At 44.4% G+C, this 15,521-nt stretch overlaps 1 protein-coding gene across 1 annotated transcript in view; it reads right to left on the bottom strand.

Annotated features, from left to right (window-relative positions):
- Positions 1-15,521, bottom strand: part of Tmem53 (transmembrane protein 53) — a 29,243-nt gene that overhangs the window by 4,111 nt on the left and 9,611 nt on the right. Inside the window, exon 2 of the mRNA XM_003461899.5 lies at positions 1,298-1,419. Within this exon, the coding sequence (XP_003461947.2) occupies positions 1,298-1,419 (122 nt within the window). The remainder of the gene's footprint in view (positions 1-1,297; positions 1,420-15,521) is intronic.

The following is a 15,521-nucleotide window of genomic DNA, read 5'->3' as shown; positions in this document are numbered from 1 at the left end:
CTACCTCACAACCATCTCCTCCATCCCTCATCTTCTTCCACTTGCCATGACAACCCCAAGATCATGAGCCCACTCTGCCTATGTCACTGCAAGCCCCTCCAAACTTGCTTCTGGCTCCCAGCACATGCAAACCTTCACCACTCTGCAGAGAGGGGCTTTCCAGGTGACAAACACAACTTCACACCTCTGTACAAACCCCCTCAGTGCCCCCACCCAACCTCACTACAGACACACAATTTCTTTCCTTCTCTGTTCTAGGCATACGCAACGATTCCCGCTCCTCCTCTGCCCTTGAGGGTCTTTAGTCTAATGCAGAAGCCAGAAGAACAAGCCTAGCCTACAAATGGAATTCAGGAGCTAAAGCTACCTGTGGAGTGAGGCAATCTGCAAAGGGCAACACTAAGGCCTGAGGAGGCTACAAACTGAAAACTACACTTCTGCCAGGGTCAGTGCTACACGCCTGAGCTCCAGATACTGAGGAGGCTGAAGGAGGAAGACTGAGCTCAAGGCCAGTCTGGGCAACTTAACAACTTAGTAAGACACTGTCCTAAAATTAAAAAGGGCTGGGAAGTATCCCAGTGGTGGATCACTTGTCTACCATGGATCCAATTCCTAGTATCTCCCCGAAAAAACAAAAACCTCCACGTTTCTCGCCCAACCCTTCTCCCATTCCGAGACCTGTACACCAAGAGGGAAGAGCAGGTGGAGGCCAGTGAAGGGAGGCCAAGGAGGGACACACCAGCCAGCCTTTCTCCCGGGTGGCTCCTCGGCCTGGGGCTCTCTGCACTACTGCCCTGCTAGACAGACCTGGCCTGAGGAGGCCACAGAGGGCAGGGCAGGACAGATCCAGAGGTCAAGGATATAAAAGGAGCCTCCAGTACATAACCAAGGCTCTTTCCAGGTACCACAGCCTGCTATCCAATGCTCAGTGCAGCATAAAAAGAGGTCCTCTGACTCAGCACGGGAAAGGTGCCCTGGTCAGTCCTGAGGCAGAAACTTACCTAGTCAGAAAAGGAGAAAGTCCTGAGAATAGGAAATCCACCCAGGAAGGGAGGAAGGGCAAACAGGTGGGAGGACTTCTGGCCAACTAAGACATTGAGCTGGCAGCAGAGGGAGATAATGCTGCCGAAGTCTCCATGACTCCACTGTCTTCCTCAAAGACTATTCTGGACACCACTCCTTGGCCTGCCACGGAAGTCAGGCTTCACTGCAGCTCTAAGGGAAGGCTCAGAGGCTCAGGCTCCCCACAGAGGTGGCAGGGCAGGTACACTGGGAGCCCACTGCTTTGAGTACTCACCCTTTTATGGTAGATGGCGCTGTACTTGGCCAGATTCTTATCCTTACAGCCACCCCAGCCCAAGAGAATCACCACAGGTCGTTGATTCCTTGCCTCCTTCCCACGCTGGCTGAAGCTGTTCTCTGAAATACAGACACAATAGGCAACATGAAAGGCAGGATGGGGGCTCTGACCAATCCAGAGCAAGCTCCATGGGTGCCAGAGGCAGAGAACCAAGGGTACCAGCCCCAGGCCCCCCACAAGCTCCTGTGCCTCAGGCTCTCATGGGACTCCTACCTTTCTACAGACCCTTCAGGAGGCACTGTGGTGACACTGGAAAACCCACATACACACCTTTCCTTAGTGCCACGAAGATGGTCCAGGAGGGCAAAATGACTGCCTCTTCAGGCAAACCAGGCAAACAAGCAACTACGACCGATGGGTCCAATGAGGCCCAGTGCCTGTTTTTGCATGGCCTATGCAATGAAATGGCTTTTACATTTTAAACAGTTAAAAAAAATAGTTTTGTGGGGCTGGGGATTTAGCTCAGCGGCATAAGCGCCTGCCTTGCAAGCAGGCCGTCATGAGTTCGATCCCTAGTACTGATAAAAACGAAAAAGACAAAAAAAAAAAAAAAAAAAAAAACCAGTTTTGTGATATATGAAAATCTGTAAGAAATTTAAATTTGTGTGCCCACAAATAAAGTTTGATTGGAACACATCCATGCTCATCTGCTTTATTTATTGCATATGACTGACTACTTTCCTGCTAAATCAGCAGTGATGAGTAGCTCAGCACAGACCACATGGCTCATGTAGCCCAAAATATTACTGGCCTTTTACAGAAAAAGGTGGTCAGTCCCGGTTCTAATTATATGAACAGATGGAAGAAGGGTTTAAGAGGAGAAATGGACAAATCAGTATAAGCAGGGACGTGAGCAACTGACTCTGGCAGATATCACGCTTGTCTTGTTCTATCAGAGAACAACACAGCCTACACGTACTGCCAACAAGAGTAGGCAGGCATTCTTACTCTGCACGAGGAAACAGGCAGGCTGAGGTTAAGGGGCCTGCCTCCAGTCACTTATCTTGGGAGTGCAGAGATGGGCATTTGGCCTATGCTTCCAACCCTAAGTTTCATAGTCCTTCTGGACTACATGGTCTCCTTCAGGGATGTGCAGAAAGCCTTAAACCCCGAGGCCTCCACCACAGCTGCTTCTACAGAGGCCTTCTTACAACCTTGTACAACAGATGCCATCTTGCTTCCCCTGAGAAGTGAATGGCCACCCGTGTGGGGACATCTGTGCGAGGATCGTCTATACCTAGATGTCTGCTCTCTTGAAAGAGCCAGTATGTACCTTTCCAACGACCGAGCCACTTGGCTGTGCTCAGCTGCCACCCTGAAATTTATGGATGCCGGTAGTGACCTGGCAACAGTAAATTTCAAGGCTAGTTAAGAGGATGGTAAACATAAATCACTAACCTCAAGACAAAAGGAAGACAACAATTTCCTGTGAAAATTAATGTGATTGAAAAGTTCAATGCTCCTGCTCTCCAGAAGCGGGACTCTGGCCTTCGAAGATTAACTGCCTGCATGCATAGGGACCCCAGTCTGGTCACAACTCAGCCTGCAGCAGGAGCTTCCAGTGCCTCAGTGACACCTGCTGGCCCTCCAGACTGTAATGACACCAGCCCCCGCCTGTGTCTAACTTGGTTGTGCCAAATGTTCTCACCACCTTTCTCAGCCGCAGCTCCATCTTCTTCCAAGCAGCTTGCTGCCTGCCCTTCCCTTTCCGGGAAAGAGGCAATAATGGTCTCACTGGAGCTCAGACCAGTCTTGGCCACCGTGAAGCTCTGGCCGCATTCATCAGCTATAGCTGCCATTTGGATCTCCTGAATCTGAAGTGCACTGGATTCCTGAGTGCTGCACACATTCCCTAGCAGACAGAAGTCCTCCCAGGGTACCCCACTGTTTTGGTTTGTGTCCTGGTGTCCCCCCAAAGCCTAATGCAGTCATGGTAGTGGCTGATTCTAGTATTTGTGATGGACTCATCGTCTAGCACTGCGATTGGTGTTGTGAATACTGTACCTGCCCAGGGACGGGTAACTGGTATACCATATAAGGGAGGGAAGGAGGTATACTTTTCCTTTTTGCCCTTTTAGCTCTTGTTGCTTGTAGCTACCATGAATGGCTATCCCTTAGCCATACCACCCTGCCTTGGAGCCAGCTGAATATGGACTGAAACCTCTACAAATTGTAAGCTAAATAAACCTTTCCTTCCTTCATTTTGGGCATCAAGTATTTTGTCTCAGCAATGAGAGAAAAGTAACCAAGACAGAATTTGGAGTAGGGTTGTTGCTGTGACTATACCTGACTGTGTGGTTCAAAAGCCTTTGGGAATGGCTTATGGGAAGAGTTTGGAAAGGTTCAGAGATGTTACCTGAAGAAGCAGAGCTGGAACATTTTAGGCTGTTCTGCATGAGAGATTCTGGTCAGAGCTCAGAGACCAGAAGGCTGCTAGAAATCCTGCCATTAAAGGGATGGCTAGGGAGGTTTCTGCTTGGAAGGACTGCACTGGTTGCTGGACTCCAGATGATGTGTGCTATGGCGTGACAGAAATTCTGTATGCATTTTGCTCGTGTCCAGAGACTTTGCCCGAGACTGAGATTAAGGGTGCTGGACTAACTAACCTGGCAGACAAAATTTCAAGGCAGTTATATGTTGAGATGTGGCATGGCTATTGTTAGGGGCTTTGAGCCAGATTTATGTTGTGAACTAAGAGCAAACAGCCCAGCAGAATGATTTAAAATGTTTCAAGTTTGATCCAAAAAAAATCCAATAAAGCTGTGGACTATAAAAATACACCTGAGATCTTGACTGCTGAGAAGGAACAGAATAGAAAAGATGGTCTGGGGACATCCTGAGAAGCAGTGGGTTGTCACCCTTTGCAGCCTCAAAACTGCAAAAGTGAAGGACTTTGCTCAGAGGAGAAAGGCACAGAGCACCATGTTCCAGAATAGTGGCAGAGGCCACATGAGGTTCCAAATGGTGGTGGCCACACCAGGTTCCAGAATGGTAACACCAGAGAATCTGTCCCTCAGAATCAGGCTCAGAATGCTCAGTAACCCAGGCAGCCAACCCCTATGGCCAAGAATGAGGAAAGCCTGACTACTGCTCCACCTGGCAGCAGACCTCATGGCACTGGTTTTAGCTGCATATAGAATGCAAGAGTTCTGAGATTTAAAAGGCCCCCATACCTATTTCAGAAGACCTAGGAGCCCTGAGAGGGCAGTGTGTGAAGCTGTGAATGTGAAGTCAAAGGTGCAATAGAGAATCCAGAAGTTTGGAATAGCCAGGAACATGGATCATCTAAGGAAAGCTGCAAGGATTGAGCAAAGTGGGCCTACGAGAGAAGCTATGGGAGCTACAGACACCGGAAGTGTCATAGGGGTGGAGTCACTCAAGCCTTTTAGAGCTCAAAACCAGATTGCTTCAGATGCTGAGCATGGAACTCCAGGACATGATGTTTGCCCTGCTGGATTTTGGACTTCCTTCAGGTCCATTCCTTTGTATCCTCATTTGTACCCTTTGAAATGGTAATGTTTTTCTTGTACCATTGAATGTTGGAAGTGTTTGACGTTGTTTCATCTGTACAGGGGCTTTTAGCTAAGAATTTGCCTTAGATCTTGGAGACTTGGGACTTTTCAGCAATGCTGAAACTGTTAGGACTTTGGCAACTCTTAGAGATGGGCATAAAGGATGTTCATGAGTCAGGCGGGCAGGGTAGAATGTTATGGTTTGTGTCTTGGTGTTCCCCTAAAGTCTAATGCAATCATAGAAGTGGCTAAGTCTCCATGTAATTGGCTCACTGTCTAGCACTGCGATTGTTGTGGTGAGTGCTGCACCTGCCCAGGGGAGGATATAAGGGAGGGAAGGAGGTGTGCTTTCTTTTTTGCCCTTTTAGTTCTCATTGCTTGTAACCACCATGAATGGCTGCCCCTCAGCCATGCTACCCTGCCTTGGGTAACTCCAAGACTCCACGATTATAAACTAAATAAACTTTTCCTTCCTTCATTTTGGGCATCAAGTATTTTGTCTCAGAAATGAGATAAAAGTAATCAAGACACCCACTGGGATAGCAGTAAAGAATATTGGGGGTGGGGGATTTAGCTCAGTGGCATAAACGCCTACTTTGTAAACATGCAGTCGTGAATTCAATCCCTGGTACCAATTAAAAAAAAAAAAGAAGAAGAAGCAAAAAAAAAGAGTTTTGGGATTTCTCAAATACGGAGTAGGTTGTCAAGAGAGGTCACTTCATTCCCCTCCCTGGTAAGCAGCGGTGGTGTGGCAGACTGCAGTCCTTCCAGGGGGAGAACTGCCAAGTAGCTCCTGAGATCTGCGCCATGTTGGAACTTAGGACTCTGAGAAGCCAAGCAAGCACTTCCCCTCCCTGATAAGCACCACCAGTGTCTCCTGAGATCTGCGCCTTGTTGGAACTTAGGACACTGGGAAACCAAGCAAGAAGCTCGCCTCTCTGGTAAACAGCAGTGATGTGGCAGACTGCGGCCCTTCCAGTGGGAGAACCACCAGTGGCTCCTGAGATCCACGCCATGTTGGAACTTAGTGACGCTAGGAAGCCAAGCAAGCACCTCTCCTCCCTGGTAAGTGGCTGCAGTGTGACAGAGTACGGCCCTTCCAAGGGGAGAACCACCAGTGTCTTCTGAGATCCACACCATTTGGAACTTACGAAGCTGGGAAACCAAGCAACCAGCCTGCCTCCCTGCTAAGCAACAGTGAACCTACTGGTGCACAGCCTAGAGTCAAACATCCCACTTCCCCTACCCCACTTCTTCTGTCTCCACCCCCCCCCATTAGCAAATGGGAACCACAAATCTGAGCATCTCCTGGGAAGTTGACCATAGCAAATAAGGGGGATTTCCTTCTACCATCTCTTTGAAGGCAAATATTTTCATTACTGTTTTGCTCTATTCTGATTAATGGTACTGCTCTATTCAATATTCTGCTTTGATAAGTTCTATAATGTTCTGCATTTCATTTTATTTTAATATACATGATTGAAAGAACAACTGTTATAAAGATAATGAAATATACTATGATACCTACTACTGTTATCCCGGTAACCAATTTCACTGTACGATCTTAGTTGGCTTTATTCTGTCTTGTTCTGTTGTATTTTACCACTTTTAAAATAAAATTTTAAAAAAGAGAGAGAGGTCACTTCAACTGGTGGCTGCAGAATGACAAGGCCAGTCTCATAAGCAGAGATGGGGCATTTCCAATCCTAGAAGGTTAAAATACACTCTATTGGGCCTCCAAACTGTCCTTCTTTCCACTTCGTACTCTGCTTTGCACCAGATTTGCCAGGTTTGCTGGCATCCTTGGCAGAAATAATTTTCTACCAGCTATATATCTCCACTGACATCATGGGTATTCTGTACACTGTTAGGGACCAAACTTTGCCCACCTAACATTCTTTAAGGGAAGGAACCCATCCAGCCACTCCCCAGCCCAGCACTGAGCCTGCCTTCCTGCTCATGGGCACCTTCCGCACCCTACCACATGCTCCTCCCAAATACCTGAGCTTCACTTTCCACTCCACTCATACCCAGACACCCCCTTTTCTCTCTGGCCAGAGTTCTTCCTGATTCTAACTTGCAGTGCTAGAATCCAGAAAACCCACTATGCCCTGGGGAAATATGACTGGGAGAATGACAGTGGCCAGGAAAGCTGTCCAAATGAAGACACATTTGCTGCATGGCCTGAAAGCCCAGTATGCATGGCAGGTAGCACAGGACACGAGCAGAGCAGAGCAGAGGGTAGAAGAGGTGTTACAGTCCATCTGGGGCACAGCAAGTCATGCTGCAGGTGCTAGAACCCTGGCCCAAAGAAGATATGGCAGTGGGCAGAAAAGCTTCCAAGAGCACAACTGGAGGCTGGTACAGTGGCCTACAATCCCAGCTACTTAGAAAGCTGAAGCAGGAAGAGCACAATTTCAAGACCAACCTGGGCCACTTTGTGAGACCTTGTCTCAAACTACAATAAAAAAGGTCTAGAGATTCAGGTCAGGAATAAAGCACCTGCCTTGAATGTGAGGCCCTGAGTTGAGAGGATGCAGTGAGTGAGAGAGAGAGAGCAGGACAGGCCTCCCTTTGTTTAGGAGTCAGGGTTTTAATCCACAGGAATGGAGAACAAGAGAAAAATTCTGAACCGAAGTGGCAAGGCACATTCAGTGCTAATTAATGAGCCACTCCATTTTCTGTTTAACAGCTGTGTCTCTCCCCTTACCCAGCAGGTTCTGCAAAGGCAGCAAGCAGGGTCTCTATCAGTTTATCATGACATTCTCAGCACCCGCCAGAGCTGAGCTCAGAGTTACATGCTGAGCAAACGAACATGCTGGCAAAGCCAGGGATGGCTCCAAGGAGGAAGTGCTGGCCCCTTGTTCCCCACCACCCTTTCCAGAGTAATGAGCAACTGCCATGGTGTTGTCACCTACCACCACATCCAGATCTAGTCCCTCCCTGTTCATACAACCCAGCTCCTCTCTTGCTCACCCCAGTGGCCACAACACCTCCCTGCTCCTGCTGCTGACTATGCTGCAGGCACTGAAGACTTTGGCCCCTGAAGCAGGTGCCTACTCTGCTCTAAGACTTACCACGACCCAGCACAAACAATCAAGTGCAAAAATACCTTATTCTGAAACTACTGTAAGCCTATCTCAATGAAGAAAAAAGCTAATACATATAGAATATTATGCATCAAGAGCTATCCTAAACACCTCACATATCAATTCATTTAATTTTCACACCCCTATAAATAAGGAAATATTGGTATTCCCATTTTACAGATGAAAAACAGAGGAAAAGAGATAGCAAGTTACATACAGAAGTTTACACAACTGGTAAGCAGTGAAGTTAGAATCTAAATTCAGGTAGCCTGACTCTAAAGATCAGCTTGAAATGGGGCATGGTGGCATACTCCTATTAATCCCAGCATTTGGAAGGCTGAGGCAGGGGGATCACCGCCAGTTCAAGGCCAATCTAGGCTACAAAGTGAGTTGAAGGCCAGAAGGCACTACATAGTGAGACCCTGTCTCAAAAGACTGGAAAGAAGGAAGGAAGGAGCAGAAGGGAAAGGAGAAGGGGAATAGGAAGGAGAGACAGAGATCAGCTGATATCTACTAACCTAGACGGCTTCCCTGAGTAACAAAACCCTGATCTTGACACCTAATGACTCAGCAACAAACTTGTACACACAACATTGACCTCATCCACCTGCTCCAACTCGGGGTCTGGCCACTCTAGCCAGAACTTCAACATATGCTGCCTTAATGATCCTGCTTCCATCCTAGGGGTGAGCTACTATGACTGTCCCCATTTTATAGACGAGAAAACAAACAGGTTAAATTGCACTACACACACACACACACACACACACACACACACACACACGTATCTAAGAGCACAGAGCCAGGAAGCAGCAGAGCCAGATGCACTCTGGACGGCTCCACAACAGCTGCCAGCTTTAAGACTTTGCCCTTGTTCTTTACTCCCCAGCCCGGGATACTGCTGCTGCTATTTATACTTTGCCAGTGCTCGAGACTTTGGCTCACAGTCAGCTCACTAGTCACTTCCTAAGTATTGTCAATGCTCCCATTAATGCCACACCACCTCTCTTGTCACACTGTGCTGATGGTATTAAGAACAGGTAGGAAGCTATAGCAACATACGGAGGTAGAGATAGTGGAGGCATGAGTCAGAGTAGTGGGGAGACTGAGGGAAAAAAGGGGGGAAGGAAATGACACGGAGGAAACAGTCATGACAATTTTGAGACATGGATGTATCAACAGTCTCAAAAAAAACAGGAAAGAAAAAAATTCGTAAACAGGTTCTAAGGACAAAGGTGTTCAGTTCTCTTGATGCTATGCTTTGGTGTCTAGATGTCCACTCAAACCCTTATGCACGAATAGGTGGAGATGTCTGGATATAGCCTGTAGGATGCTGAGATTAGGGTCCAATGCTAGGATTAAGGGCGCCCCACCCTGGGTGTGAGTGTTGGATAGAAAAGGGACAGAAAGAGGACTGTTTTGGTCACGCTTGTCACTTGCTGCTTGCTGCCTTCTGCGTGCCAGAAACTGTTTCTCTTTTACAATATCTGACTCCACCTTGGAGCCAGTCAACTAGGGACTGAAACCTCTACAAACTGTGAGCCAAATAAATCTTTCCTCCTTTAACTTTGCTGGTTGAGTATTCTGCCTCAGCAACAAGAAAAGTAACTAGACACCTGGATATATATCCAGAAATGGAATTTCTTGGTCAAATAGAAACTATGTTTAAAGCATTGTGTTCAATCCCCAATACTACTCCCTACCAAAAAAGTCTTATGTAACTTTTTACTTAGTAACTCCAATTCTAAGAAAAATGTTGGATCATATACAAATATTCTATAATACAAATGATATCACAGAGTTTTATTGGATCAATGAACAGAACTGTTTGCAGTATCATTGATGGAATGTCCACTTTACAAGCTTTAATTTTGTGACTTGAACAATTATTTCTAAGATGACAATATGTAATCCATTAACTAGTGATTTCCTACTGTTCATTTTTTTTCTGTAAATCTGTATAACTTGTACCCTTTCCCTGCTTTTTTTTCTTTTCCCCTTAAATAAAATTTAAAAAAAAACAAATATTCTATAATACACTAAGCAAATTATAGACATAAATGTAAAAACTAAAACTATTAATCTCTTAGGAAAAAAAATAGTAAATCTTTATGACCCTGAATTAGGCAACAGTCTGCTAAATGTGACATCAAAAGTACAAGGAATAACAACAACAAAAAAAAAGATAAATTGGGATTTCAACAAAGTTAAACAACTTTTGTACTTCAGAAAGAACCATTATAAATCCAGCACTCTGGAAGTGAAAACAGGAAAACTGGAAGTTCAAGGCCAGCCTGGGCAATTTTGCAACCCTGTCTCAAAATAACAACGGGTGGGGGTGTAGCTCAGCACAAAGACCTTGGTGGTGGGGGCACCAGATGTGATGGCACACAGCTATAATCCAGCACATAGCACTTGGAAGCAGAGGTTCTGCCATACAGTGAGCTCAGGGTTAGCCCTGACTATGCTACAAAACACTGTCTCAAAAGAAAAGCACCAGCTATGGTGGTGCATACAGGTAATCTTAGCACTGGTGAGGCTCAGGCAAGAGAATTCATGAGAGTTCAAGGCTGTGCTACAAGTGAGTTTGAGAGCAGCTTGAACTGCACAGTGAGACCCTGTCTCAAAAAGATGAAAATGAAAGAAAGAAAAGAAAGAGAGAAAGACGGAGAAGAGGAGGAAGAGGAATTGGAAGGAAGATAACAAAAAATAAAATTTTAAAAAACCCATGGAGTGGAGCAAAATGCATAAAGGATTTGAATACTTATTTCTTCAATATACAAATAACCATTTGGGCGTTGCAACACATGCCTGTAATCCCAGCACTCAAGAGGCTGAGACAGAAGGATCATTGCAAATTTGAGACCAGCCTGGGCTACAAAGTGAGCTCAAGGCCAGCCTGAACAGCATACAAAAACCCTGTCTCAAAAACACAAAAAAATTAATAAAAATACAAATAATCAATAAGTACATGAAAAAAAATGTTTGACATTATAGTCATAAGAGAAATTAAAGTAAAACCACAATGATGGGGCTGGGGATTTAGCTCAGCGGCATAAGTGCCTGCCTTGTAAAGCAGGCAGCCATGAGTTTGATCCCCGGTACCAATAAATAGGAAAAAGACACACACAAAAAAAAAAATCAGCTAATAGTAACTTTTCCTGATTTTGTTTTCTGGTTTGTTAGAGGGCATTTTGGCCTTTTTTTTTTTTTTTTTTTTTTTTTGAGATAGGGCCTCACAATATGGTTCAGGCTGCCTTGCACTCACTGTGTAGGTCAGACTGTCTTCAACCTCTTAGCCACCCTTCCTCCTTAGCCTCCCAGGGGCTGGGACCTGAAATGTAAGTATTGATGAAGATATTTTGAATCAAAATCCTCATATACTGCTGCTAAGGATGTAAAATGGTACAGCTACTTAAGAAAACAACTTTGTTGTCTTCTTAAAAAATTAAACATAGTTACTATATGACCCAGAAATTCTATCTCTAGATATAAACCCAAGAGTACTGAACATCTATGTCCACACAAAAACTTGTACTGTACATTAATTTTTCTTTTCGCTCTTATTTTATTTTTTTGGCAGTACTGGGAAATGAAACCAGGTCTGTTATACTGAGCTATATCACCAGCCCTTTTACATGTAATTTCTTCTTTTTTAAAAATTTTGACACAGTCTTACTAAATCACTAAATCAGCCAGACTGGCCTCAAATTTATAATCCTCACGCCTCAGCATTCCAGAATGCTGGGATTACAGGTATACACAACCACATCTGGCATCTCAATTTTTAAAAAATAGTAATATATATGTTTAATTAATTATGTTGATTGGTACATTTTAATATACATAATGATCACATTCATCATAGGGAATTCGAACCTGTAGATGACACAACTTGATTCTTTTTTTAAAAATATGTAACAGATTAAGTTAAAAAGCAACTTGCAAAACATATCAAAACGGAATAGCCTTTAAAGTGTGTGTGTATCTGTGTGTCTGTGTGTGCGTGGGTATGGATGTGTAGGTGGGCATGGTAGCTACCTGGGACGCTGAGGCAGGAGGATTCCAAGTTCAAGGCCAGCCTGGACAAAGTAGTAAGACCCTGTTTTAAACAAAGCACATAAAAAGAGCTGGGGCCAGGCATAGCCACACATATCCATAATCCAAGCACTCTAGCAGGCTGAAGCAAGAGAATCAGCCAAGTTTCAGTCCAGCTTGGGTAACTTCGTAACTTAGTAAAGCCTTATTTCAAAATAAAAAAGGCATAGGGATAGAGCTCAGAGGCAGAGCACCCCTGGGGTTCCCTAATATTGAAAAAAATATAAAATTAAATAAAAATACATATACATATATTTTATGCATAAAAAATAAACATCAAATATTAATGGCAATTAATTCTGAGATTAGAGGGGCTGGGGATTTAGCTCAGCGGCATAAGCGCCTGCCTTGCAAGCAGGCAGTTGTGAGTTCGATCCCTGGTACCGATAAAAATGAGAAAGACCAAAAAAAAAAAAAAAAAATTCTGAGATTAGAAGAAATTTCTTTTTCATTATATTTCCCCAATTTTCGAAAATCAATATGGGGCTGGAAATAGAGCTCAGTGATAGAACATCTGTCAGGCATGCACGAGGACCTGCATTTAATCCCCAGCACCAAAGAGGAGAAAAGAGATTTAAAATCATCATCACCTTTGTAATAGAGTTAAAATGCTATTTGAAAAATAACAACAGGGGAGGTGGCCCAGTCAAAGCCATGAGGGAAGGCAGAGGAGTCCGGGATGCCAAATGCCCTCGGCAAGGCTGTGCTCTTTTCTAGCCTGGCACTTCTTCAGCCCCCCATAAAACAATTTAATCTCCCAGACTCTCTGTCATCTAGAATTTCTCAACAAATAACACTGACACCGAAAATACAAAAATTACAAATTCGTATATTGTACAACAGTTCAAGTCATAAAACTAAGGCCGAAATTAGATTGTGTATATCCCCAGGGCATACAGAAAGACAAAGGAGCGGCTGGACAACGCAGAAGGGTCTCAAATACAGTACATACTTTTATTTGCAAGCCAGAATTAAAATACAAAGACCCTATATTTTCTTTTTAAAATGCAAAGAATCCTCATTTTCTTTGCTCCTCAGAAATACTTCCCAGAGCCTCACTGCTCCTATATTTAAGCTGAATTACTTTATTTTAAATCTACTTTTTGAAGTAACAGTATAATACACTAGCATAGCATTGAAGATTCCATATTGTACAAAACCATATTTGGGTTTAAACCTCTGGCTCTGCCACTTGATTACTATGTAACAAACCTTGAGCAAGCTCTCTAATTTTCCGTATCTGTAAAATGGGGATAATAATACAAATGATTCAATAGGATTACAACCACCGAGGGTTTAGCAAAGTACCTGGCACAAAGGAAAGCTCAATAAATTGAAATTATTATTACTTCACAAGTAATGCATGTTCGCTGTAGAAAAAGCAGAATGCCTAATAAAATTGGAATCATACTGTTTGTAATCTGCTTTCTTCCGTTTAGCAATATATTGTGGACATCTTTTCCTGTCAGTTTATATATTTCTACACCATTATTTTTAGTGCTGCAGAGCGGCCGTAGAATGTTTCATAATTTATGGTGACCAATCTCCTGTTATTGGACATGATGTTGTTTCCAATTTGGGGCTGTAATAAAAATACTTTAATGGACACCCCTTTCTTTGTGCCTGTCCCTCATTGTTTTCCAGAAATGACATCAGGCAGCTCTTTCTAATGGCAACTGGAATCTCTGCATGCACAAGCTTTGAAGGCTCTCGACCTCTTATCAGGAATTACTTTGGGCAAGATACCTTTCCTCCCCACAGATCTGTTCCTAGCCTATAAAACAGGATTAGGAGTACCCCTACTTCAGAAGGTGATGGTGAAGACTAACAAAATAATGCAAGGAGCTCCCAGCAGACTGGCATGTGGTTAGGGCATGGCATGGGCACAGGCCACACTGTACGGGGAACACACATCAGAGAAAAAGAGGCCTGCGAAGGTATATCACGTCTGGATTTCAAATGCAGGGCCTAATACAGTACGTGGTATAGAGCAGGCACCTAGAAAGAGTTTTTATTAATGGATGAAAGAAAAGACATGATGATTCAAAAACAAATAAAAATCCTTTGGAAGACAGCAGTGATGACAATCTTTGGGGTTTCCCCAGATAAAAGGATCAAATCTTAATGGATTCTTCTCCTGGGTCTAGTGACAGCTCAATGTTTTCAACTCATGCTCCATATTTAAGGTATATCACACCTCCTGACAGGACCCTGTCCCTCCAGCCACTAAGTACAGGCAGCACAATGGGAGCCACTCCCTTCTACCCACCTGAGTGTGGGCAAAACCCCAGGGTCAATCCTCCCTTCTACCAATCTAGAAGAGGTAAAAAATAAAATAACAAAGACTCAAGAAATCTCTGAAGCTCTATGCAAGAATATGTGCTACTCAATCTCATGGCCTGACCTTGGGTAACCTTTTCCCCACACTTTGTTAAAGGTTCATAAATATGGGCTGTATCTCACACGTTTAATCAGAATGAACTCTGGGAAAGTCTTGCACACTAACAAGACCTTGAGATGACTCAGCACCCTGTCAATCACTCCTGTCAATCTTACCTAGAGATCCAATGAGAGGTACCTGGGCTGGGATACACATCCTTTAAAATCAGAAAGCCTGATTTATCTGTAGGCTATGCTATTTACTTTCTTTTCATCCAGGTACCACTTTTCTGTTCTCACCACATTTTTGTGCGCAGGGATCTTCCCTGAGTACATTTTCCTATGATCTTCAACAAATGTAGCTGCTTCTCATTTACCCTTTGTTGATCGTACACAAGAGCCTGGAATCTATCTGTTAGACCCATCTCATGGCATCATTTGGTAAACCAGCCAGGAGACAACAAACAACACCAGACATCAGCAGCCAAGAAGACCAGCTGAAATGGAAGATAACTCCCCACTTAGCGAGTGTCTCTTGTCCCTTTTGTTGGGTACATGGGACAGATTCCAGGGGTGAACGCATAATCTGATCAACACTTGGAAATAACCAACTATGGAATGAAAGGCTTCAGTCCTTGCAGGGGTTAAGAAGGCTTCTGCCAATTAGTTGGGGTTGTTTGCTGATGGTCCTCATGGTGTCCAAATCCTCTTTCAGCAGGTGTAGAAGTGAAGTAGCCAGCAAGTTCCATGGCTCTCACAGAAGCTGGGGCGCAGACATCAGGATGCCCTGGCCTGGAAAAAGTCCTCCAGTAGCTTCCTTGATGTTTTGCATAGGACCAAGAAACATTGGCCCAGTGAATCTGACGTTAGTGCTTTCTTTGGGGGATGCAGGTGGCAGCATACCGAGGATCATGTGGATTTGAGTGGCCCTTTGGGTAGCGCCAAGGCTGCCTGTGGGGCACACTGAATGAGTACCCCTTACAGTTTAGTTTCCTTCCTTTTCACTCTTGAAGGAACTCTATTTCTCTTGTCCTTGCATGCCCTGCTCCCCAAGCTTTCATCTATCAACAAACTCAATTACTT

The sequence above is a fragment of the Cavia porcellus genome, unplaced genomic scaffold, assembly GCF_034190915.1.
Source record: "Cavia porcellus strain 051 isolate PalLab524CR breed Dunkin Hartley unplaced genomic scaffold, mCavPor4.1 scaffold_25, whole genome shotgun sequence".
NCBI lineage: Eukaryota > Metazoa > Chordata > Mammalia > Rodentia > Caviidae > Cavia > Cavia porcellus.
Note: the sequence above shows the minus strand (reverse complement) of the source record. Positions and strands in the feature narration are given on the sequence as shown.